This window comes from Cetorhinus maximus, chromosome 15 (assembly GCF_964194155.1).
Source record: "Cetorhinus maximus chromosome 15, sCetMax3.hap1.1, whole genome shotgun sequence".
Classification (NCBI taxonomy): Eukaryota; Metazoa; Chordata; class Chondrichthyes; order Lamniformes; family Cetorhinidae; genus Cetorhinus; species Cetorhinus maximus.
In genome coordinates, this window is record NC_135893.1 from 108,212,731 (window position 1) to 108,237,551 (window position 24,821).

General features: G+C 42.6%; 2 protein-coding genes across 5 annotated transcripts in view; one reads left to right on the plus strand and one right to left on the minus strand.

The window, feature by feature from the left end:
• Window positions 1–7,959, plus strand: part of iqck (IQ motif containing K) — a 111,960-nt gene extending 104,001 nt beyond the window's left edge. For both annotated transcript variants that reach the window (XM_078559180.1, XM_078559179.1), the window contains one exon: window positions 7,676–7,959. In XM_078559180.1, coding sequence (XP_078415306.1) covers window positions 7,676–7,800 — 125 coding nt within the window. In that variant the 3' untranslated portion in view covers window positions 7,801–7,959. The remainder of the gene's footprint in view (window positions 1–7,675) is intronic.
• Window positions 7,960–8,892: 933 nt separating this feature from the next.
• gprc5ba (G protein-coupled receptor, class C, group 5, member Ba) lies at window positions 8,893–23,811 on the minus strand. Of its 3 annotated transcripts, XR_013579039.1 has the most exons (5): window positions 17,162–17,224; window positions 13,373–14,397; window positions 12,781–12,890; window positions 9,139–9,271; window positions 8,893–9,020 (listed from the first exon to the last, which is right to left on the minus strand). XR_013579039.1 is itself a non-coding variant. In XM_078559178.1 (4 exons), the coding sequence occupies exons 2-4, from the start codon at window positions 14,382–14,384 to the stop codon at window positions 9,227–9,229; spliced, it is 1,167 nt and encodes a 388-aa protein (XP_078415304.1). In that variant the 5' UTR covers window positions 14,385–14,397; window positions 23,090–23,811; the 3' UTR covers window positions 8,893–9,226. The 3 variants fall into 3 exon arrangements, 2 of the variants coding, with proteins under 2 accessions (XP_078415304.1, XP_078415303.1); XM_078559178.1 differs by lacking the exon at window positions 17,162–17,224 and adding an exon at window positions 23,090–23,811 and having other exon boundaries at window positions 8,893–9,271; XM_078559177.1 differs by having other exon boundaries at window positions 8,893–9,271.
• Window positions 23,812–24,821: the final 1,010 nt, after the last annotated feature.

Below are 24,821 nucleotides of genomic sequence, written 5' to 3' on the forward strand. Positions count from 1 at the left end.
ATCTCAAGCCTCCTCATAACCATAGTTCCCATTCCTCCTCCCATCCTGGTGAATCTCCACTGAATGTAACCATTCTATCACTCTATGATTTTATGAACTCAATGGGCTGTATTTTATGGCTCTGCCAGGGCAGAAGTAGGGCATAAAATTGTATGCCATAGTAGTGGTGCCATTGCCAGCTCCCACCTGCCCGCCCCTGCTGCAATTTTACCAGCGAAAGAGGTGGTGTCAGGAGGCTACTCACCCGCGGGACCAGTTTAGGCTTTTGAGTGGTCAATTAATGGTCACTTAAGGGCCTCCTCTGGCTGCTCCTGGGATTTTATCCACAGCCGAGGAAGGTCAGTCCCAAGTGTCCAGTCACCCACTGAAACCTGGTGGATTGGTGGCAGGCAAGGCAGGACTTGTTTGCTGGGTCCCTGTGCCCATGAGAGCCCCCACCCCCTATGTTTACCCTCCCTCCTGCCTTGTCCACCCTGAGCCGCCATCCCTTCCCCTCTACCCCCCCCCCCCCCCCCCCCCCCCCACCTGCCACCAGGACCTACCAGCCTGGCCCCCGTGTACTCTGGACATATCTTCAGGTCCTGTCCATCGTAACACACTTCCCCCGGGACTCGCTGCAGTCCCAGCAGTGGCCACCATCCCTGGCAATGCTGCTGGGATCATTTGATTGGCCAGCTGCTCTCTGAGAACTTCCTCCCCACTGGGGACAAAGTCTTGCACCAAGCCAATTAGCCGTTAAATGGCTGTGGGGCAAGCCAGCCAGGAATGGTCTTGCCCCAACCTTTCTGCACAGTAGAGAGGTGGGAGTGGGAACCCCACCCCCAGTGTAAAATTTAGCCCTATGGATACCTAAAACTCCTCACAACACACAGTGCACAACCTTACCAATACTCTGTAGAAATTTAACATTGCCTTTTTTTGACTCCTGTTCTCTATGCCCCTTTTTGAAGACCCAAAATGCCATTGGCCTTTTTTATGGCTTTATCTACACTCACACTTTCAAGAACAACCACACAAGCAAATTGCTTACATTGGAAATATTTACATCTTTGATAGTGTGTTTTCCAATTATAGATACTCTAGGTTCCCCAATTCAGGTACATTTTCTGAACACACTTCATAAAAGTAAACTAATTCTAACTATAAGAAATAATTTACCATTTTCACTTCACAGCATGTAGGAGAGAAACTATCAAATGAAACATCAACAGATGCCATATTCTTTGAATTTGGGTATGAAAAATTCTACTGAAGATCAAACACTCACTTTTAAACGTTCACCACCCGTTCTGCAGTATAAAGAGAACATGGTCAAATTTACATCTTTCTTCTTTCTTACCATACATCTAGGCAACAGTATTTGGTGTATTGAGGCAAAATACTTTGTTAATAAAATAAATATGTTTTATTATTCAGAATCTCCTTCCAGAAATCACCAGTTCATGAAAAACTTGACTTTCCAGTATGAACATATAAAAGACAACTTGTGATTATTTAGACTGTACTACAAAATATAAAGATTCTGCTCTGTAATTTCCTATTATTCACATTCGTCACACTATACCCAAACAATCAATATGAGAAGTTGTGTTGCTTTTTTAGGAAAATTGCTTCATGTGTTACCTTATCTTTGATGATTTGAACAAAAGATAATTCTGACTACTTTCACTGCCCTAAGATAGGGTTTCCCTGGAGGTTAGCACTAACTCAGATTATTTGAATTGTACACATTACGTAAATATGCTGTGTTGTCAAGATGCTTGTGGAAAAGTCAATAACCATAAACACTCAAACTGCAAAGCATGTATTTATAAAAAAAAATCCTAATTTCTCTGTCACGTGATCCCTTTTGCAGTTTTTAGAGATTAACTTGTGTATTACGATCTCTCTAAAAAAGAAATTCGAATTCCCAGTATTCAACTTAAAGGATCACATGACAAGATTGCAAGTTTTAAGACTTTTACAGCAACAAACAAACCAAAAGCAACACTAACTAATCATGATTTTTGGTAGGCAATCTATATTTTAAACTACAGAACAGAATTTTCTCCTTTTATTTTTAACACAATCCAAATTCCCACAGCATGGTTATACCTTTTACTAAGCCTTAAGTCGACATTTAATTCTCCAGGAACCAGTCCAAAGGGGTTCTTAGCTCTGGAGAGTTTACTTCCGTTCTTTTCTTTCTCTAGCCAAGTAACTTTGAAACTCAGAACTTTTTTTCACGGTGAGGGTTTTCCTGGCGATTCCCCCTCCAACTTAAGCTAGGCAAATCTTCCAGCCTCGTTTTGAATCTTCGCAAATTTGCTATTTTCAATCTCCTACCCGCATTCCTGCGCAGTAATTCATAGACACTTGCTGCCTTTATCTGTTCTCTTGTTTTCAGATTCTGACAGACTGACATGTCTGTAAAATTCAGTGATATCTTTTAGGAGAACCTTGTAATCCAATCCTTCAATGGCTTCCTATACACCCTACCCCTCTCAAAGCCCATCTCCATGGTAACATAAATCACAAAGGCCTAGTATCCAAGGAAACATGCTAATCAGCTATCCTTTAGACTCCCAACTTCATTCTATCTTGAAATTCAAAAGACAGTTAAAGTATAACTGTTTACCAAACCTGACATTCTTAACACCTCCTTGGGACTTTGGAAACTAACAATCAATCCACTATCAGCACAGATGCTTCTGCCATTAGCCACAAGTATGAACACCTTGCATCTGCTTCCCAGTAAAACAACCTGGGGCAGGTCACACAACTCCCTTCATTCTGCCATCTTACCCTAAATTAAAAACACAGTCCTGAAACATAACCTTACAAAACCTCACATTTGTAACACTTAATACTACTGTACTTTATACAGTAATATTTCTGTAGTTTTGATGCAACGCTGTTTATTAATATTTATTTATTTGTACATTCATACATTCATTGTACACTATTTATTTGTACATTCTTAACACAAGCTTTGCATTTTCTTCAATCAAAAAGGGTATGCCTCCAGCACTTTTAGATATTTAATGGTGTAAATAGAGTAAATTAGGAAGTGACTTTTTCCCCAGTGTTACCTTTTCCACAAGGTTAGCTTACCCATGTGTAAAATAGACAGAAGGATTCATTTTGACAAGTTGGTGACGGTTTCTACTTTATGATCTAGGAAAACAGTCACTAACAATTTTCTGCTGGTGTGTCAGAAATCCCAGAATCCCAGAATGGTTCCAGCACAGAGAGAGACCATTCGTCTGGTCACGTCTGCACTGGCACTCCATAGGAGCAATTCACCGAGTGTCATTCCCCCACCTTCTTCCCGTAACCCTGCACATTCTTCCTTCTCAGATAACACCCAATTCCTTCTTGAATGCTTCAATTGAACTTGCCTCCACCACACTCTCCGGCAATGCATTCCAGACCCGAACCACTCGCTGTGTGAAAAATTTCTCATGTCACCACTGCTTCTTTTGCCAATTATCTAAAATCCGTGTCCTCTTGCTCTCGATCCTTCCACCAATGGGAACAGTTTCTCACTGTCAACTCTCTCCAGATCCCCAATCATTTTGAATACCTCTATCAAATCTCCCCTCAACCTTCTCTTCTCCAAGAACAGTCCCAACTTCTCCAATCTACCTACAAAACTGAACTTCCTCCTCAATGGAACCATTCTCGTGATTCTTTTCTGAGCTCTCTTTAATGCCTTCATAGAACTGGACGCAATGCTCCAATTAAGGTTGAACCAGTGTTTTATACAAGTTTAACATAACCTCCTTGCTCTTATACTCTATGCCCCTATTAATAAAGCCTAGAATACTGTATGCTTTATTAACCACTCTCTCAACCTGTCCTACCACCTTCAATAATTTATGCACAGATACACAGAGGTCCCTCTGCTCCTGCACCCCCTTTAACTTTGTATTGTTTCTCTGCATTCATCCTACCAAAATGAGTCATTTCAAACATCGCTGCATTAAATTTCATCTTCCACTTGTCTGCCCATACCACCAACCTGTCCATGTCCTTTTGAAGTTCTACACTATCCTCCTCACAGTTCACAATGCTTCCAAGTTTAGTATTGCTGCAAATTTTAAAATTGTGCCCTGTACTCTTAAGATTTAGGTCATTAACATCAGGAAGAGCAGGGGTCCAAACACCGACCCCTGGGGAACTCCACTACAAACCTTCCTCCAATTCAAAAAAATACCCATTAACCACTTAGTCTGTTTCCTGTCACTCAACCAATTTCATACCCATGTTGCTACTGCCTCTTTTATTTCCAGGAGTTTATCAACTTTAAGTTCAGATAGCCAAGCAAATACCCCCTTCTTATCAATTTTAAACTCTTCAAGTGACTGAATTGCCTCCTTTTGCACCATGACCTGAATAACATCTTCTTCCTTGGCAAAGACAGGCGCAAAGTATTCAATTAATTCCTCACCCTTGTCCCCTGCCTCCATGTGTAAATCCCCTTTTTGGTCCCTAATCGGTTCTGCACTCCTTTTTACCAACCTTTCTCTACTTATATGCTTATAGAAGACTTTTGGATTTGTTTTTCATACTCTTTGCTTCCCTTTTTGCATTTTAACTTCTGCTCTGAACCTTTGATATTCAGCCTAGTTGTCGGTTGTCCATCTGACATAAGCACACTTTATCTTTTTATTTTAATCTCTTTTGTCATCTGGAGCTCTGGATTTGTTGGCACTGCCTTTCTCCTTTGTGCGAATATACCTTGACTGTGCCTGAACTCCATCTTCCATAACAGCAGCCCATTGGTCAGATACTGTTGTGCTTACCAATCTTTGATTCCAGCCCATCTGGGTCAGATCCATTCTCACTCCATTGAAGTTGGCTTTCCCCAGTTAATTATTCTTAATCCAGATTGTTCCTTGCCATTTTCCAAAACCAACCTAAACCTTATGATACAGTGATCACTGTCCCCTAAATGTTTCCCGACTGATGCTTGATCCACTACAATAGAAAGATGATCATTTTTTTTCACATTCATTCCTGGGATATGGGCATCACTGGCTGGACCAGCATTTATTGCCCATCCCTAATTGCCCTTGAGAAGGTGGTGGTGAGCTGCCTTCTTGAACTCCTGCAGTCCCTGTTGTGTGGGTACAGCCACAGTGCTGTTAGGAAGGGAGTTCCAGGATTTTGACCCAGCGACAGTGAGGAATGGCGATATATTTTCAAGTCAGGATGATGAGTGATTTGGAGGGGAACTTCCAGGTGGTGGTGTTTCCACGTATTTACTGCCCTTGGGTTTGGAAGGTGCTGTCTAAGGAGCCTTGGTGAATTCCTACAGTGCATCTTGTAGATGGTACACACTGCTGCCACTGTGCATCGGTGGTGGAGGGAGTGAATGTGGTACCAATCAAGCGAGCAGCTTTGTCCTGGATGGTGTTAAGCTTCTTGAGTGTTGTGGGAACTGCACTGATCCAGGCAAGTGGGAGTATTCCATTACACTCCTGACATGTGTCTTGTAGATGATGAGGACAGGCTTTTGGAGGGGGGGGGGGGGGGGGGGGGGGGTGGGTGGTGTGGGGAGAGAAAGACGGGGTGGAGGGGGGAGTCTGGAGGTGAGTTGGAACATCCCAAAGTGCTTCATAGTCTATGAACTGCAGTCTGTTGTCACGCAGGCAAATAGAGCAATAAATTAATGCATACAAAGTTCCACAGAGTCCCTGCTGCCAAACACGGTGGATGAGGTTGTGTTCATGTGCTGAAAATTGCTACCCTCTAACAGCATCTGCTTTGTGATGAGATCGTAACAGGAGTAGGCCATTCAGGCCCTTATGCCTGTTTTACAATTTAATTTGACCATGACTGTTATGTGTCTTACCTCTATCTCCTTGCCTTAGCTCCATATCCCTTAATATCCTTGCTTGAAAAAAAATCAATCCCAGTTTTGAAACTTGAAAATGGACCTAACCTCAAAAGCTTTTTGCAGAAAAGACTTTCTGATTCCCACTACCCTTTGTGTGAAGTGCTTTCTGACATTACTTCCGCACAACCTAGCTCTCATTAGAAGGTTACGACCTTTTGTTCTAGGCACCCCACATAGCTCCAAAAAATGTATTATTTTCTCCAAGTCCACCCACCACTCTAATTGCATACTACAGTGAGCAAGAGATTCTTCATGCCAGCTAAGGTGCTAACCTGTAATCATTTTAGCTTAGCTTTCATTGTGTGCCTAACATTTTGCTGCTGTGAGTCATGCAATTCTGAATTTTTAAGAAGGTATCTCATTCCCCAATTATGTTCTGCACATTTGTCAAAGTTAAAAGTCATCCCTTCTGACGTGCCTATGAAAAATATTCAATTATCCTCAGTAAGCATCTGAGCAATACATTTTAAAACTTAAGATAATGATATTAATTTGTTACTGTGTACGTGGTTAAAAAACTGTCCTAGATTTCAAGTACCTGCAAAAGAAAAATTGCCAATTTTAATTTCTAGCATCATTGAAATGTACTGAGATGAGAGATGAAAATATATATTTAGTATCTGCAATTAATGAAAAGAGACAAAGATCAAAGGGATATCTTCCGGAGTGCCCCCTAACATTCAGTGCATGCTGTGATTGTTAAAGGGAAGCAGAGACATCTATACATTGTTTAAACAAGGCCCTTGGTGGTATTAGGCATCATGTAACAGCTGTTATTTCAACTGGCATTAGGATTATCAAATGCAGAAGATAGGTACAGTAATTAAAGTTAAGTATACATTTAATTTACACATTTTACTCTAATGCATTCATAGTTTATATGCAAAATACTGAACACCAAACACTTATAGAATTTGCTTTTTTTTTAAAAAATGCACAGCTGAAAAGCTTTGCATTGCATTGGCTGCACAAATGTGAGATAGCATATAAGTAATTTATGGGCATAGAAACAGCAGTTTCATGTGGTTAGACAGTCTGGAATTACAATCTCACATGTGTTCCAATTTTAATAATCTGTGTGTTAGAACCTAGCTGATTCACTACTACACTTGCAGGCTAGGTGTAAACTTCAGATGAGAAGTTCAAAAGCACTTAGTGTGTTCCAGAATTTTCTAATAAGAGAACATATTCTACTAACAACTTTCCTTCCTGCTGAACTTTATGCACCTGTATTTGGTGTATTGAAGCAGTTATGTTCACAATCTCTCTCCAAAGTTTAAAAATGGTTATATCCTCCTGTTCATACAAAGATTGTTTTTGAGCTCAGTATAAATAAAAGACAACATGTGACCATTTATTTATTTCAGCTCAAACAATCTGAAAGCTAAGAAATCATAGTAGAAAGCAACTATCCTTTATCATAATTTATGTAGGCCTGACCACTATCTTGTATAGCCGAGTGAAGTTTCAGTTTGAGCACAAACAGAGCTGCAGCCAATTATCTGTCAATGAGATACACTTCAAGATTGAAACACAGTTTGCTCCACTATCTGATAACCTCCTCCTGCTCCAAATTAGATCAAAAATCAGCTAGGTGGAATGATGATCAGATTCAGGATTTAAACTTACAGCTAAAGCAGTGAACAATTCTCTACTGAATTAAAAATGTTAAACAAATGCATAAATCATAATCTTTAGTAAAGTCAATGTTTGATACAGTACAAAAAACGTTATTCAACAAAAAAATTAACATTTGGTTATTTGACTAATCCACTTTTATTTTATATATAGTTGGACAGAAAATGGAGGAAGCCGAAGAGTCCACGCCCTCTCCTCCTGAAGAAGAAGTGCCTGTTAAAGTGCTCCCACCCATCCCCCAAGAGATTATGCTGAGCATCAGAAAAGCTTGTGATTAATGGCACGAATTATCTTTCCTCCTCCAATAATATTCATCTGTATTAAATTTTGTTCTGCATTTCAAAAACAATAGGAGATTTGACACTAAGTAAATATAATTGTTATTTATTTAATAGCATTTTGAAAATAAAACTTTTGCACATGCTCAATATTGTCAACATGTGATGTGTCTATATTATATGTATGCACTCCTGCAAGTGTACACACACACACACACACACACACTCTGGAATATGCACAGATTGATTGTCTTCATTGGATATCTTGTAAAAACAGTGCATATGTGCAAAATTTCATAGTATGTTAGAAAAAGCACAATGTTTAATAGACTTGTCAATAGATTGAGCAGCAGTTTAGTTATAAATAAAATTTGTGTACCAAAGACAGGTTTTGAGCTAAAATATTAGGCTTCGTAGTATTAATGCAAAAGAGCAAACCACCAAAACCTACTTGGTTTCTGTGAATCATCTATAAATCTGTGCTTAGATTTTTTTAAACTTACAATATACACTATAAAGTGGTTTTGTAATTTAATGAGCCAAATGGAACTTTCAACTTGTAGCTACAAGGAATTTGGCAAATTGGCATTTTACAAAAGTAACTTTTTTTGTTAAAATGTAGGTAAATGTAGTAATTGAGGATGAGGTTTATACAAGCTTTAAAAGTCTGCACTTTACTAATAATCTTTTGTTCACTATTTTAACAAGTATGGCATTAACAAAAAACTTATTGCATACAAAGCATACTAGTGTTTTAATTATTAAAACTCTCAGATCTCACTTACTTTCAGTATACAGTACACATGCACCAGACTGAATCTTCATTGCAAAAGGAAATATTACTGTTTGAGTCTAGAACAAACTACACTGCAGATTGCCACACCAATTTACAATACAGCTTTTCTATCAGATAATATGGAATGCTCAATCAATTTAAAATACCAAAGTTACTACTCCATTTCAATTAACTCACCTCCACTAGTGACATACATTAGTCTTACTGTAGCAGCATCAGTAAAGATAAAACAACTTATCCCCATCTCCTCCAGGGAGTCTCAGTGAAATATTGGTTTTTACAGAAATGAAGCAATATTGAAAGTTACACATTGCCACAATTTATTAAATGTAATGCAATCCCTATATACATCAACACAAAAAACTGCAGAGCCAAGGTTTCCTTCAGCATCACTCTGGTGCTGCTTTCAACTACAGTCTTGAGGCTTTAAAAGAAAGAAAAAGTACTTTGTATGTACACCCTACAAGCTTCACTGTACATCCTATAAAAAGTTATCCGTTTAGAATAAATTCCCATTTACTTGGGCTTTCAACAGCTCCTACTTGTGTTACTATCACAGTCTCCATTGCTTGTATTGAATTTTGTCCATTGAGCTGCTGGAATTTGCTTATAACTTGAATAGTTTAGCCTTCACCAAAGGTGCCTTCCTGCATAACTCGGAGGAGCAGTTGGGATCTGAAAGATAATTTTAAAAAAATTATAGGTACTTGTTGGAAGTTAATTTTGAGAAGTCTTGCAGCCAACTTATAGTTACAGTGTGCAATAGGTGGTTGAAAACCTGAATTTAGCAAAATTATTTTTTGCGTTCAATTTTAATAAAATGTAATTTCATTAGGAGTTGAGTATCTACAGTTGCATAAATGTAGATAAAAGATAATATCTGCAACAAATATTGAACTGCACTAGGGCAGATTTTTCTGTCAAAATAACACTGAGACTAATCAGACTATTATTTCTGCATAAATGGCACAGCAACTTCAGGCAAGGAACAAATGTGCAATTAAATGAAAATATCCTAAAAGTTGTGCCGTTCTGCTGTTAGCTTTGTAACAATGGCATTTTGTTGTCACCATTGATCTGCATTAAATGTCAGAATTTTGCTGTATATGTACGATAGGTCACAACTACACCCACCAGAGATTTGGGGCTAGTAATTACAAGTGCAAATGCACTAAGAATGTGATAAATGTTAATTACTGCCAATCAACATCTCTGGCACTGAAAGTTAATTATTACAATTGTGGAGTCTCATTCCTTCAGGTTTTGAATTTTTGGGGGACATTTTACAAATATCAAGTTTTAAATTTCATATTTCTTATTTTTTCTTTGGGTCTTGTTTTGCTTTCTTTTAATCCAATCCTTCCTTCCTTCACTATTTCTCTTCCTGTATCTGATTCGTCATTGAATTCATCCCCTTTAATTCACCCTCCTTCTCAATCCTACCACTGTTTATTTCTCAATCCTTAAATCTCATTTATTAAGGAGATGCCCTGTTGGTTGTCCTGTTCACTCAGGTCCAAGATGTCCTATTTCCCCTACTATATCATTATCAGCTCGCACTTTCAGCAATTCATGGGCAAAGTTCTTTTGAGTTAATAGGTGCAGGGCCAAGTCTAACTGGCCATTAGATACTGTATTACATCAACACCTGGCCAAATATATTGGTTACACACAATTCAAAAGAAAGACAGCCACACCTATGAAAAACATTCTTTGACAATTATACTGAAAAGTAGGTATGGGTTGGATTTTACCCTCCCCCACTGACAGGTGTTTTTCATGTGTCGGTACAGACTCGATGGGCCGAAGGGCCTCTTCTGCACTCTGTAATTCTGTGACAGGTTTGAAGGTGGGAGGGGGCTCATAAAATCTAGTTGGTGACCTTCCCCCCGCCTACCTGAGTGCTCTCGACCTGTCTGAAATTTTTTTTTTTTAAAAAGCAGGGGGCGGGGAGTCATCAGGTGGCCCATCCACCCCTGGACCAAATGAGGCCCTTACGTGATCAATTAATGCCAACTTAAGGGCCTCAATCCGACCCCACTGGTATTTTACCCACAGTTGGGGGAGACCTATGCTAAGCAACAAGTCCAGCAACTTTGGCTGTGTGGACTGGTGTTGGGCAAGGTCAGAAGTGGGGATGTTTGCTGATGATTGCACAATGTTCAGCACCATGCACGACTCCTCAGAGACTGAAACAGTCCATGTCCAAATGCAGCAAGACCTGGACAATATCCAGGCTTGGGCTGACAAGTGGCAAGTAACATTTGCGCCACACAAGTGCCAGGCAATCACCATCTCCAGTAAGAGAGAATCCAACCATTGCCCCTTGACATTCAATGGCATTACCATTGCTGAATCCCCCATCATCAACATCTTGGGGGTTACCACTGACCAGAAACTGAACTGGACTAGCCATATAAATACTGTGGCTACAAGAGCAGGTCAGAGGCTAGGAATCCTGTGATGAGTAACTCACCTGACTCCCCAAAGCCTGTCCACCATCTACAAGGCACAAGTAGGGAGTGTGATGGAATACTCCCCACTTGCCTGGATGAGTGCAGCTCCAACAATACTCAAGAAGCTCAATATCCAGGACAAAGAAGCCCACTTGACTGGCACCCCATTCATTATCTTAAACATTCGCTCCCTTCGCCACCACCACAGTAGCAGCAGTGTGTACCATCTACAAGATGCACTGTTGCAACTCACCAAGGCTCCTTAGACAGCATCTTCCAAATCCACAACCACTACCATCTAGAAGGACAAGGGCAGCAGATAGATGGGAACACCACCACCTGGAAGTTCCCCTCCAAGTCACGCACCATCCTGACTTGGAAATATATCGCCGTTCCTTCGCTGTCGCTGGGTCAAAATCCTGGAACTCCCTCCCTAACAGCACTGTGGGTGTACCTACACCACACGGACTGCAGCGGTTCAAGAAGGCAGCTCACCACCACCTTCTCAAGGACAACTAGGGGTGGGTATATGCTGGCCCAGCCAGCGAAGCCCACATCTCATGAATGAAGAAAACAAAAGGCAGGCACCCCCACTCCCTACCCCAGCTGCACAACAAGTTCATCCATCCCTTTAACCCTCTCCATTGAACCCGGCTCCCATACCCACCCCCAGCCCTGGACTTACCTGTCAATCCAGGCTCCTCAGCATTGGGAATTGATTGTGGTGCAGTGGCTTCCACTGCTGGGAGTATAAAGCTGCTGGCCGATCCAATTAGCTGGCAGCTAAGGTGGGCCTTCCTCCCGAAAAAGAGGAAGTCTCACCTTGAAGCAATGAATGCTGGTCGCAGCATTAAATAACCGCGGGGCAGGCGTTTGGATTGTGAGGATGCCACCCTCCCACCTTTTAACCAGGGGGGGGTGGAGGTGGGGAAAAGACTGACCACAGCACCCCAGCACTATAGGTAAAGGATACAAACAAACTACTAGAACTTGCATATCACAATCCAAAAAATTCCAAACTGTCTAAAAAAAATTATAGTTTCAGTTAGTTTACTCAGTTAATCCCCTTTAAATAAAACGATACTCTGAAGCGGAAAATAAATTCTTAATGGCAGAGAGGTTTAGTTCAATTGAGTAAATCACCTTTAATCTTTCGAAATCAAAGAATTTTCTTTACGTGCTTGTCAATTTTTTTAAAAAGATTATAAAATTAAGCAGTCAACTTTATCTTACAAAAAAAAAGATTAGGATATGAGGGAAGAAGCTGAGCTCAGGGTAGAATAAAAGTAAGATTTAATGCAGCCTGACTCAGATCGAGTTGGCAGTCAGGTAAGATGGTGATTTAAGGCCAGAGACTTTACAGTATTATCTATATGAGTGCCTGCAAAATCGTTGCTTATTTTAACTCCCTCTCTGACATTGAAGGCTCAAATGATCCATCTGTTGAAATACATTGGAGTTTTAAAAAGTTAACATCTGAAAATTTGATGAGATTAAAACTACCATTAAAAAGTTGTATTACTATATTGCATAGATCCAAAGGGTCACTTTTTATTTTAAATAATTTGCTTTTACCCAATAATTATCCATCTATTGGAATTACAAAAGATGATCTTATTCATATCCTTTTATAATCAACATCAATTAATTTCTCCGCTTTTAGACTTTAAGTTAAAACACCAGTCGTAAAATTCAAAAGTTCAACAAATTGATTCTTTAAAAACTTACGTTTCCACCATTAAGGACAACTGCCATTTCAGTAGGCTGATAAACATTGCTCCGAAGTTGAATGTTGGGTCTATGTCCCAGACTCCCATTGCGAAATCCAGATTTATAGGCTACGTGGTGGAGGTAAGGAAATACAGGAGACACACAAATTCGCACAGTACATAAAAGCAGCATAACAATCCTACTCAATTTCAAACTTAAACATTTCCTATTTTTGTTTTATGCTTTGAAGTAGTAAAGTATAACTGAATTTTTTTTTTTTAGCCAAAATCCCACTGAATCAATATGAAGCAGATATATTAGCTTATGTTATTGTTTAACAATACAGTAGCAAAAACATTTTCTGATTAATAAGCCACTACAACCCCTCCTAGCTGCTGCTATCTTTAAAAACATTCAGACCTCTCCATTTTCTGCAGTAATAATGGACTGAGTTAACTCCTGTTGTCTCTATGTGTTACACAGAAAACCATGCATTTCCTTTTGGTTGGGGAAGAAAGGTGGAGGAAAGGACAAGAGGAAAATAATGCAGCAAGGACAAGCCCCCAGCTTAACAATATCTATCAACAAATCAAACGTAGCTTTTGCTTACCTGCCCCAGATTCATCCAAAGAGAAAGCTTTATTTTCCATGTAAGTGCGTGGAAGTTGCAAATCTTCTTCAAAGTTAGTCTCACGTATTCTGGGCTGAACTGCGTCAAAGTAATCTGGTGTGTTGTGTTTTGATGGGATAATTGAACAATGAACTTCTGGGATGGCATGAAAAATAAGAAACACCCATCCATTGGTGACTAGTGCAATGGCGAGAGCAGGGTCATCCCACAAGGGTTGTTTTTTCAGCTCTCTGTTGCCGTACAGGTACATGGCCATCCAGGCCACCCAAATCAAAATGGAGAAGAAGATGGTTAGAATAACGCAGGCTCCGTTCTTCTTCCATTGCTTGAACTTTCCGCAGAGGGTTAAGAAAGAAAGCAACAAGGTGACAGCCATCAGGAACATAACATAAATCGATGCCATGACAAAGTCCATCTGCTCGTAGTTGCAAGCAGGTTTTTGATCTCTGACAACAGTCAGGATCAACCATTCCACTGCAATTATAACTTGAACTAGCATGAGGCAGATTGCAATGCCAGCTAGCAGCCATCCAGATGGGCCTTTGCCGTGCTGAACCAACTGACGCAGTCTCCATGCCTGCGCCAGCAAGCATGAAAAGCAAAGTGCAAACAGAACTCCCCATAAGAATCTTCTTGTGGGACATGTTCTTTTGTCTTCTGGTATAATGAATGCAAATGATAGTCCAAACAGCCCGAGTGTGCCAAGCAAGAACAGGAACTGGATTCCCAAAGGACTTTTCTTTTCTTTGTCTTTAATGAATGGTAACTTCACCAGAAGAATCAGCATCAGTAAGAATGCAGTTAGTACTCCTGCACCTGCTACTGCCTCCACAACTATTCCCCAGATTACATCCAGGCTGCACAGGTTCAGGTAGTGAGGAAGGAGGTTTAACCCGCAGCCCCTGTCTGGAAGAGGATTGCTCGAGTTCTGAGAGGATCCATAATTAATCACCGAGAGAAGAATAAATGAAGCAGCCGGAAGTATTTTCATATTGAAGTAAATGCTGGAAAAGAAATGGGGGTGGGGGCGGGGGAGGCAAAGAGAAAAGCAGATGTTAGCTCGAAGCAGACTACATTGCACACTATCCTCTTTTACCTTTGCTGCTTTCAGAATGATAAGTTTTTGCTGGTTTGAACACACATTATTTGTAAAGAGGCCAACATTCAAATTAGACAACACTTCAGTTCCATAGTTGTTGAAACAGAATGAAACAAACAATTCTCACCTCCATTTATGTCATAGAAATGAAATTAGTTAAACTGAAAGTTGTACAGCATTAATAGCTTTAATTTTATAGTGACATCTTGTAGAATGGTACCAGTCAATTTCAGAAAACAGAAAGAAAATGTGAGCAAGAGGAGATATTTTTAAATTCAGGGTAGGAACCTCTATTTGATCAATGTTCTACAGAAAGCCTGGGACCCTGGGCTGTAAGATCAAGTCTTATTTGTGCACCGAGTGTTGTACACACAAGAAAGTAATTGCCCTACCCATGAAATTGCTTCTTTCAATTGATCAAAAAGTGGTGGTCTTAAAAAGGTAGACTTGCTTCATTATGATTGGGTGCAGAAGATCGGCTGGGCAGAACAGAGAGGACAGCAGTCCGCACACCTGCCATTTAATGTGCAGATATTCAGCAGGTAACATTACCAACTGTGAGATCCTGCCATCCAACTGTTTCCTTCTGAAGCAATCCTTTCACACCCAGGAGGAGGAATTAAGTCTTATACCTCTAATTCACATCTCAACTGAAAAAATCCTTTCTAACATTGATACATCAGTCTAAAGCCAGAAATAAATTGTATGGTTTCCTCTTTTGCAGGGGAAGCTGTTTGCCTTTTTAATCACTTTAATTCTGCATAGATTAGCAAGTTGATCAGAAGTGGAGAAGTTTACAATTTAAACCAATAAAGCCATTTGTAAATGATTGTAATTATTCTATAAGTATCTTTAATATAATCAAACATTTAACAAGAAAAAAATGACTATTTAGTTGCAAGATACTTTAAACTTATAAAATGTTTCGCTGCACAAAATGGCCTTCATTAATTTCCATTTCCAAATACTTGCACCCTAAATTTCTTAAAAATCTGATGCAATATAAATATAGGATAAGGGATGGTACTGAATAATAATCAGGAAGAAGCTTCTAGTTATCTGTACTACTGAAGCCCATCAGCATAATGGAGAAAGGAGGAAAGATAAAATAAAGTGCAAGATCTAATAAGGGAGAATAATTTGTACAAAAGCGGTCCTGTCAGTCAGGCTTGTGACTACTATCCTCGGAATGATTACATGTGTCAAACTGAAGGCAATTGGTTTCCACAGCACAGAGATTTGATAAACATAGCAATAAATGTGCGTCTGATCTGAAGTATAGATAGTTAAATGAAATAATTTTCAATGGAGAGGAGGTTTGAGAGGTTTAAACACTTGAAAACTAACTTGTGGTAGCCCGAGAGCCACAGTTTAAATAGTGACATGCTTTTGAGAATCGGAGTACAAAAGCCCCTTTCAGCAATATAAGGCTGGAAGCCTATAATTAATATACCACATATACTGGTTTCCATGGTTACTAAATCAAACAAACATTTCATGGAATCTCTAACATTCCTGCATTTATTTCAAAATAATTCTTTCCAAAATGTTTACAATAGAAATAGGGATGATGCAAAAAAAATCTGTGATCTGTACACTTAATGTACAGGTAACAAGGTGGTTACACAATCATTTCAGTACATATGTTAACATGTATACCCAAAACAATCTATTGTGATTGTGTACTAAATAACCCAATCTATAGTCCATTTTAACTTGGTGGTTTTATTTTTCACCAATACCAGAACCCAGTTTTTTTCACAAACCATCATTCTATTCTGCCCAATTTGTTTGCATATCCAATTTTCAAAAAACATGCATTTTAGGTCTACCTTCAATATTTACAACCTTCAAAACAAAGTCAAAATAAAAAAGGTCTAATCTAGAGCTTGCTAAAGGCTATGCCGAAAGCCTCGACAAGAGGAACTTTGCCACTCTGAAAGGATACTGAAGGAAAAGTTTCTAAAACTTCACGTCATTGTGACTTCATTTTCCTCACTACAGCCAAAGGGTTTAAGAAACAGGAAAGCAGTAACGGCACAGCAAGCTAAAACATTAAATGGAATTGGAAAGTTGGCCCTTATCTCAAGAGGGCTAGGATACAAAAGGCTAAAGAATGATTTGATGAAAGTTGAAGGTATTAAGGGAAATGGATTTCCACTGCTTGGGGAAACTAGAACTAGGGGGTGGAGTCTAAAAATCAGAGCCAGACTTTTCAGGAGTGAAATTTAAAAACACTTCCACACACAAAAGAGATGGTAGGAGTTTGGAACTTTCTTCCACAAATGGTGATTGTTCCTAGATCAAATCTAAGATTGATAGATCGTTATCCCAATGGTTAGGGATACAGGGCAAGCCAGATTTATGGAGTTAGGTCACAGATCAGCCATGACCTCACTGCATTACAGAACAGGCTTGAGGAACTGTCCTACTCCTGCTCCTATAGATAGCTTACTCCTTGGTGACATGTGGACTAGGGTAATCATGGCCCCTTTGTCTGCAAACTCCCAAGACCTAGTAGAGAACTAGGCATTGAGCAGAGAGTCTGGCTCTGGGAATAACATCACGTCCTCCAGATTCCACCTCCAAGTCACACTCCATCCTGATTTGGACCTAAATCGCTTTTCATTCATTGTCAATGAGTCAACATCCTGGCTCACCCTACTTACCAGCACTGTGGGTATACCATCACCACATAAACTGACACAGTTTGAGGCAGCTCACCACCACCTTCTCAATGGAAACAAGGGTAGCCATTAAATGTTGGCCTTGATGGCAACACTCACATCCAGGAAGGTGGTGGTTTTTTAAAAAAACAGATCTGAGATTCTAAAATGGGACTGGTCTGGAGAGGGACAGATGATACACGACAACATCTTGCTGAGAACTTATTTAAAAAATGGTGATGTAAATCTGTACCACCCAATAAGAGGCTTCACCAGGAGTAGCAGCTACAGCCATGGAGACCAGTGGTCAGCAGAGATTACTGCACCAGACCAGGCAGTGTGTACAGGAAAGCAGATCCATAACATTCTCATTACCCAGTTCTCCAACTCTGCTCTACAACTGAATAGGATTGTTATTTACTATCCCCATTTAGTTAATGCTGCATATGCAGCTTTGCTTTCGAACAACAGATGCTTTATCTGCTGAACAAAGAAGAAACAGTAGACTAAATGATCCTGAAGTTATTTTGTGCAGTATTAGCAGTGTATGTGGTTAGAGGTAAATGCAGAATCAGAACCTGCTAAGTTGTCATGAACGGCTGTGATAGTTTTGAGTTTCGAATGTGCTGAAAGTCATTCTCCAAATTTAGGACTGGTATTGATTGATAAGCAGCTGCAGAGAAGCAGGCTGTCGAGAAAGTCCTGCATAAAACTGCATGAGCCTGCATCATGCCAGACGTTTCTGACGCCATACACTTTGTGGGCTCAGTACATTCAGAGCCAGTACCAATTGTCATTTGTGCAAAACTACTTAATGGCATAGAACAAGCATGAGAGTACTTACAATACATGCATAACATGGTTTGAGGGCATTTCAATGTTCAATCTGCAGAACTATAGCAAAGTTGGCATCTGTCATCATCATGTGTGCTCTGCCCAGAGGCAGCTCCTTGGTTTATAGCCTTTCCATTTCTCTCTATCCTGTGCCAGTTTTTAAATTTGCCAATGACTTCCTTCAAGGTTCGAGGCATATTCCCTTCTTCCCCCTTTTCCCTTGAAATCTTCTCTCCATCACGTCTCTTACAAGGCCATCTCCTCTTAAGATGTGTCCCACCCAGACTCTGTCTTTTCCTAATTACATTCAGCAAATTTCTTTGTTCATTCATCTCCTGAGCACTTAATGTGTTATTTTTTCTGTCCAGCTGATACTTTTTATTCTCCTCCAAATCCACATTTCAAAGTTATTTAGCAAATTAGTCTCCTGTTTCCATGAGGTCCAAGTCTCCCACCCAGACAAAACAACGCTCCAAATCAAACTCTTTACAAATCGCTTCTCGAGTTGTTTATTCAGCTTTCCAGTTCACAACCTCTTACCCCAAATACAGCCTTTTCCATTGCCCTCCACCTCCTCCTCCTCCTCCTCCTCCACCACCACCACCTCCTCCTCCTCCTCCTCCTCCTCCTCCACCACCTCCACCTCCTCCCTTCTTGTTGCATCTGCAGATATGATGCTTCTAAATACTTCAATTCTTGCAGTGGTTCTAGTTCTCTATGAATATGTAAATATTTCTTGGCACCTGCAAGGTTTCAGAATCCCCAAACTCTCACACAGCTTCTGCTCCTCTACCACTCCATCCAGGCTGCCTACCCCATTTTACCAAGGGCAATAATGCTCAATGCAAATGCCTTTTGTGAGCTGTGCTCAGCATTCAGGGTAGTGACCCGCACATTCTGAACATATTCCTGCAGAGATGCTTCTCCTGTGCCATTGTAGCTCCTCATGATGTTGATGTTGCTACATATTTCTGACAGGTCCTGAGCATTATGTTCATATTGTTGAGATAATGTTCATATCACCATATTTCATTCTTTGTGAGCAAGAGAGGGGGCTGTTTGTGACCCTCCCCCTCTGATTCTCCTGTCCATCCTAAAACATGAATTGACATAGCACCTTTCATATCCTCAGCTCATCCCAAAGTGCATCACAATCAACAAAAACAGAAAATGTTGGAAAAATGCTGTCAGACCTGCTGAGTTTTTCCAGCATTTTCTGTTTTTGTTTCAGATTTCCAGCATCCGCAGTATTTTGCGTTTATGCTTGTATCACAGTCTATTCCTTTCAGTTGACTGCATTTCTGTAAAACATAGTAACAGCCAACATGCAGACAAGGTCCCATGAACAGCACCAAGATCAAAGACCAGCTACCGTTTTGGTGGAGGAGACACTTTGGTTAAGGCACTAATAGTCCTCTGAACTTCAACATGGGCCACTGTATTTCCTATCTGTACTAGATATTAACAACTTGTGCTTATAAAGCATCTTTAATATTAAGAACTTGTGTTTATAAAGTATCTTTATGTCCTGTAGCACTTTACAACTGGCATATTCAGCAAAGACCATTGATACTGAGCTGAAAGGAGAGACATTAGGATATGTGAACAAACTCCGGGTCAGAGAGATAGGTTTAAGCAGTGTCTTAAAAGGAGGTAGTGGCATGGAGCAGTGAATGTTTAGGCTTAGGGCTGAGGTGGATAAAAGCACAGCTGCCAATGGTGAAACAAAGGGAAGGGGGGGATGCACAGAAGGCCAGAGTATGAGGAGTGAAGAGTTCTTGGACAGAAATAGGGAGGATTAGAGCATAGAGCAATTTGAACAAGAAGGTGAGAATTTTCAACTCAAGGCATTGATGGTTCAATGAAGCAAAGTAGAGCAGCAAACCCGGGAGTGAACTGGACTGAGTGAGAGTTAGGACAGAGGCAGCAAGTTTTTGATGAGCTACTGGAATAATCAAGACTGGGAGACAACAAAAGCATTGAAGTGGCTCGGAGAAGCAGCTGGGATGAGGCAGGGAGACTGGCAAATATTATAGAGGTGGAAGCGGACAGGTTCATGATGGTTAGTGAGGATTCATGTCCTTGTAGGGGAACTGAAACCAATAACCTTGTCACTCAGGAGGAGAGAGAGATACCACCAGGTCAACACTGACACAACTGGTATTGCTGCATTTGCTGTCTCTACCAGCACTTACAGGGCTTTCTCACTAAGTTAGGTTCCCCGCTTCGGCCCAAGATATTTTCATCAGGATCATGCATCTTATTCAGATTCTGGGTTTTCTATTTCCAAAGGGCATTGGCAGCTCGATAATTATCACCGATAGCCCCCCTCCGGACAGGGAGGGTTATCACCGACACCCCCCACCCGGACAGGGAGGGTTATCACCGACACCCCCTCCCACCCGGACAGGGAGGGTTATCACCGACACCCCCCTGATGCTGATAGTCGAGGTGTCACAGGGCATTTTGCTGTGTTTTTTTTTAAGTTTCTAATTTGCAGAGATTTCAGGCCTGGAATATGAACCCCTGATTCAGGAGGAGGAACCTCATCTTGATGGTGATTCCAGTTCTGATACAAGTCTCTCATTTTAAAATAAAATGAAATTGTCCCTTGTTAACCACTTGGTCTCTGCTCCCTCAATCATTTTGGATAAGGTGGAAATTGCCCCAACATGATAACAAAAAGCAAGGTCAAAATGCAATGGTAATGATTTGCACTGCAGCATTGGAAAAGTGGCAGATGATTTTATAAGAGCTTCTGAAAAGGGATTCGGGATCTACTTGGGGAAAAAAACATCCAGGCAGTGAACAAACTGCATGGACGAATCTTCCAGCTGGTTCAAAACTGGGACAAAGAGGATAAACCAAATCTGGTTGTATAATTCTCATGGAAACCAAGAAGCAAAGGGTTAAAAATGACAGGAAACACCAATGATATATTCCTACAATGATATAAAAGCCGTTTTTACATTAATCTCTGCTCGTATTTCCGATAGAATAGAAACAAAATGTAAGTTAACGAGATGTTAATATTCACCAGCACTGGCTCAGGATGTTTAAAAAGCAGGAAATCCGCAATAAACACATTGAACCCAGCGCCTTTTTGTTTTTATTGGTAACGTTGAGTTAAGAAACATTTCAATGCAAAATTGACCCTAGGAACCGTGTGCAGCCAGATATACATTACAATTCCGGACCAGAATAAACCACCGTGTGTAAAATTAGCAGCGACAGCTGAAATCCCGGTCCACATATCTGAACAATGAACCACCTCATTCTCTGGGCATAAATAACAAACCAGTGCACACATTTCAGGAGCGGAATCCGATTCCCCAGTTCCAAGGCAGACGGAGCTGTCAGTGTCCCAGTGTCTCTGGCAAGAGTGACAGGATCCAGGAGTGAGGTGTAGCCCCAGTTACAGACCCATGTTGGTGCCCCATGTGTGATCGAACAGTCCCCGTGTGTTCGGCACTGACCCTGATCCAGTTCCACACAAACTGGTTGTTTTCATTCCGACTCGGGAGCAAAACGCCTGTTGTTTCATCACAATTCCTCGCACTAATCTCCAGTCATCTGGGCCTCTTTAGGGGGGGTTGTTCCCCCCCCCTCCCGCCGCTTTTACACCGAACTATCTTGGATTTTAACTCAATATCCTTCACAATTCACACGGAGGGGCCATTGTGAAAATATCCAAACGGTGAAATGTTGTTTTACACTTAAACCCCCCACCCCCCCCCCCCGCCACCCCCTTCACACTGGACCCCCCCCCCCACCCCCCACCCCCTTCACACTGGAACCCGCCCCCCCCCCCCCACCCCCCACCCCCTTCACACTGGAACCCGCCCCCCCCCCCCCACCCCCACCCCCCACCCCCTTCACACTGGACCCCCCCCCCCCCGCCACCCCCTTCACACTGGACCCCCCCCCCCACCCCCCACCCCCTTCACACTGGAACCCGCCCCCCCCCCCCCACCCCCACCCCCCACCCCCTTCACACTGGACCCCCCCCCCCCCGGACAATCAGCCCCTTCACACTGGAACCCCCCCCACCCCCACCCCCCTCACACTGGAACCCCCCCCCGGACAATCAGCCCCCTCACACTGGACCCCCCCCCCCCCCGGACAATCAGCCCCTTCACACTGGACCCCCCCCCCCCCCGGACAATCAGCCCCCTCACACTGGACCCCCCCCCCCCCCGGACAATCAGCCCCTTCACACTGGACCCCCCCCCCCCCCGGACAATCAGCCCCCTCACACTGGACCCCCCCCCCCCCCGGACAATCAGCCCCCTCACACTGGACCCCCCCCCCCCCCCGGACAATCAGCCCCCTCACACTGGACCCCCCCCCCCCCCCGGACAATCAGCCCCCTCACACTGGACCCCCCCCCCCCCGGACAATCAGCCCCCTCACACTGGACCCCCCCCCACCCCCACCCCCCTCACACTGGACCCCCCCCCCGGACAATCAGCCCCCTCACACTGGACCCCCCCCCGGACAATCAGCCCCCTCACACTGGACCCCCCCCCCCGGACAATCAGCCCCCTCACACTGGACCCCCCCCCGGACAATCAGCCCCCTCACACTGGACCCCCCCCCGGACAATCAGCCCCCTCACACTGGACCCCCCCCCGGACAATCAGCCCCCTCACACTGGACCCCCCCCCGGACAATCAGCCCCCTCACACTGGACCCCCCCCCGGACAATCAGCCCCCTCACACTGGACCCCCCCCCGGACAATCAGCCCCCTCACACTGGACCCCCCCCCGGACAATCAGCCCCCTCACACTGGACCCCCCCCGGACAATCAGCCCCCTCACACTGGACCCCCCCCGGACAATCAGCCCCCTCACACTGGACCCCCCCCCGGACAATCAGCCCCCTCACACTGGACCCCCCCCCGGACAATCAGCCCCCTCACACTGGACCCCCCCCCGGACAATCAGCCCCCTCACACTGGACCCCCCCCGGACAATCAGCCCCCTCACACTGGACCCCCCCCGGACAATCAGCCCCCTCACACTCACTTTCAAACCACTTTTAAATGCAAAATAACAACAACAAAAAGATTCCAATTCGCCGGAAGCGGGACACACCTGAAATGCTCCGGGTTTGAGCCGGGATTTCGATCTAAAATGCGGCGCAGAGATTGTGTGGAGAGAGGTCGATGCTGTGGCTCATCCTCCCGGGGTGACTGGTGTCCGGCTGAAGCGGGGACTCGGTGTCTGTCTGTCTGTCTGTGTCTGTCAGTCTCTCTCTCTCTCTGTGTGTGTCTTTCTTTCTGTCTGTGTCTCTGTGTCTCTCTCTGTGTCTGTCTGTCTGTCTGTCTCTCTGTCTGTCTCTGTCTCTCTGTCTGTCTCTGTCTCTCTGTGTCAGTCAGTCTCTCTGGCTGTGTCTCTCTCTCTCTGTGTCTGTCTCTGTCTCTCTCTGTCAGTCAGTCTCTCTGTCTCTCTCTGTGTCTGTCTCTCTCTGTGTCTGTCTCTCTCTGTGTCTGTCTCTCTCTGTCACTCTGTGTCTCTCTCTGTGTCTGTCTCTCTCTGTGTCTGTCTCTCTCTGTGTCTGTCTCTCTCTGTCACTCTGTGTCTCTCTGTCACTCTGTGTCTCTCTGTCACTCTGTGTCTGTCTCTCTCTGTGTCTGTCTCTCTCTGTGTCTGTCTCTCTCTGTGTCTGTCTCTCTGTCTGTCTTCACTCCGAATGGCTGCTCCCCAATTGTAATTTCACTCCTGACGTCAGCCACATGGCCCCTGTGAAATTGACAAACCCCAGGTCCTGCACCAAGACTGAGCAACTGAGACAGGAGGACAAGTGTTGGGAATAATAATTCCCCCCCCCCGCGATGTCACAATGTGTGTGTAACAGAGTTTGACTCGTTACAAACTGTAACGTGACCCATTTAGGGGAATTCGGCTCCGCTCGGACTCCCTGTCAAAACTTTTCCAACCTTCTTAATGTTCCAAGTGTTGTCAGCTCTTTGTGTCCATCAGATAAACCACTTCAAAGAAGCCGCTGACTCTCTGGCAGCCGCACAGAGGCTGGGGTTTGTTTCCATGTCTCTCTCTCTGTCTGTGAAACGACAACAGTCACTCGTTTAAATTAAAACAATAACCACCTCACCTGAACTGATTCAATTGCGCTGAAAGGGGGTCGATTGGCGCTGACGTTGGCTCTTACAAGACACATGTGAGCAGCGAGCAGCCCCTATAGATTTACAGTTCACAGTCACAAATGACCAATAAGGCTCGTCTCAATAATGTTCAGCATCCTCAGACCCTGTGTTCACCAGCAGCAATTGTGGGAATGACCCAGAGCCAATGTTTGCCGGCGGAGAAACAGAACTGCGCGAGTTGATTAAAGAGCGGGTTAAGTTTTTATTTTCCCCCCTGAATAAATGTTGTTTATGATGCATCTTAACTCAGGAGCCCTTGGAGATGATTTTTATAGAAAATCTGCACTGCAGCAGCTGAAACCAAGCAACGCTGCCCTCTGGCGCTGCTTCCTCACAACCGACCCTGAGAAGACGATTCTTTTGTTTAAGAATGTTAATTTATTATTCATTAAAGCCATTTTTGTAGTTTTCTCATTTCGCTCTTTTTCTAATCGTTCGCCGTTCACATAAAATGTTAGTTTGAATTTTATACTCACTGATTAACTTCCTCCACCGTGGTAAACAATGCTGGTTATTAACATTTAATTAACACATCGTTAAGATAAAAGGACAGATGCAGATTAGTATAGCTATTTGCTCAGTAATATTTTATTTAAATTATAAATGTTTCAGCTCCAGCTGCAGAATTACATTTTGTAGAAAAATATATTTGTTCATGTTTA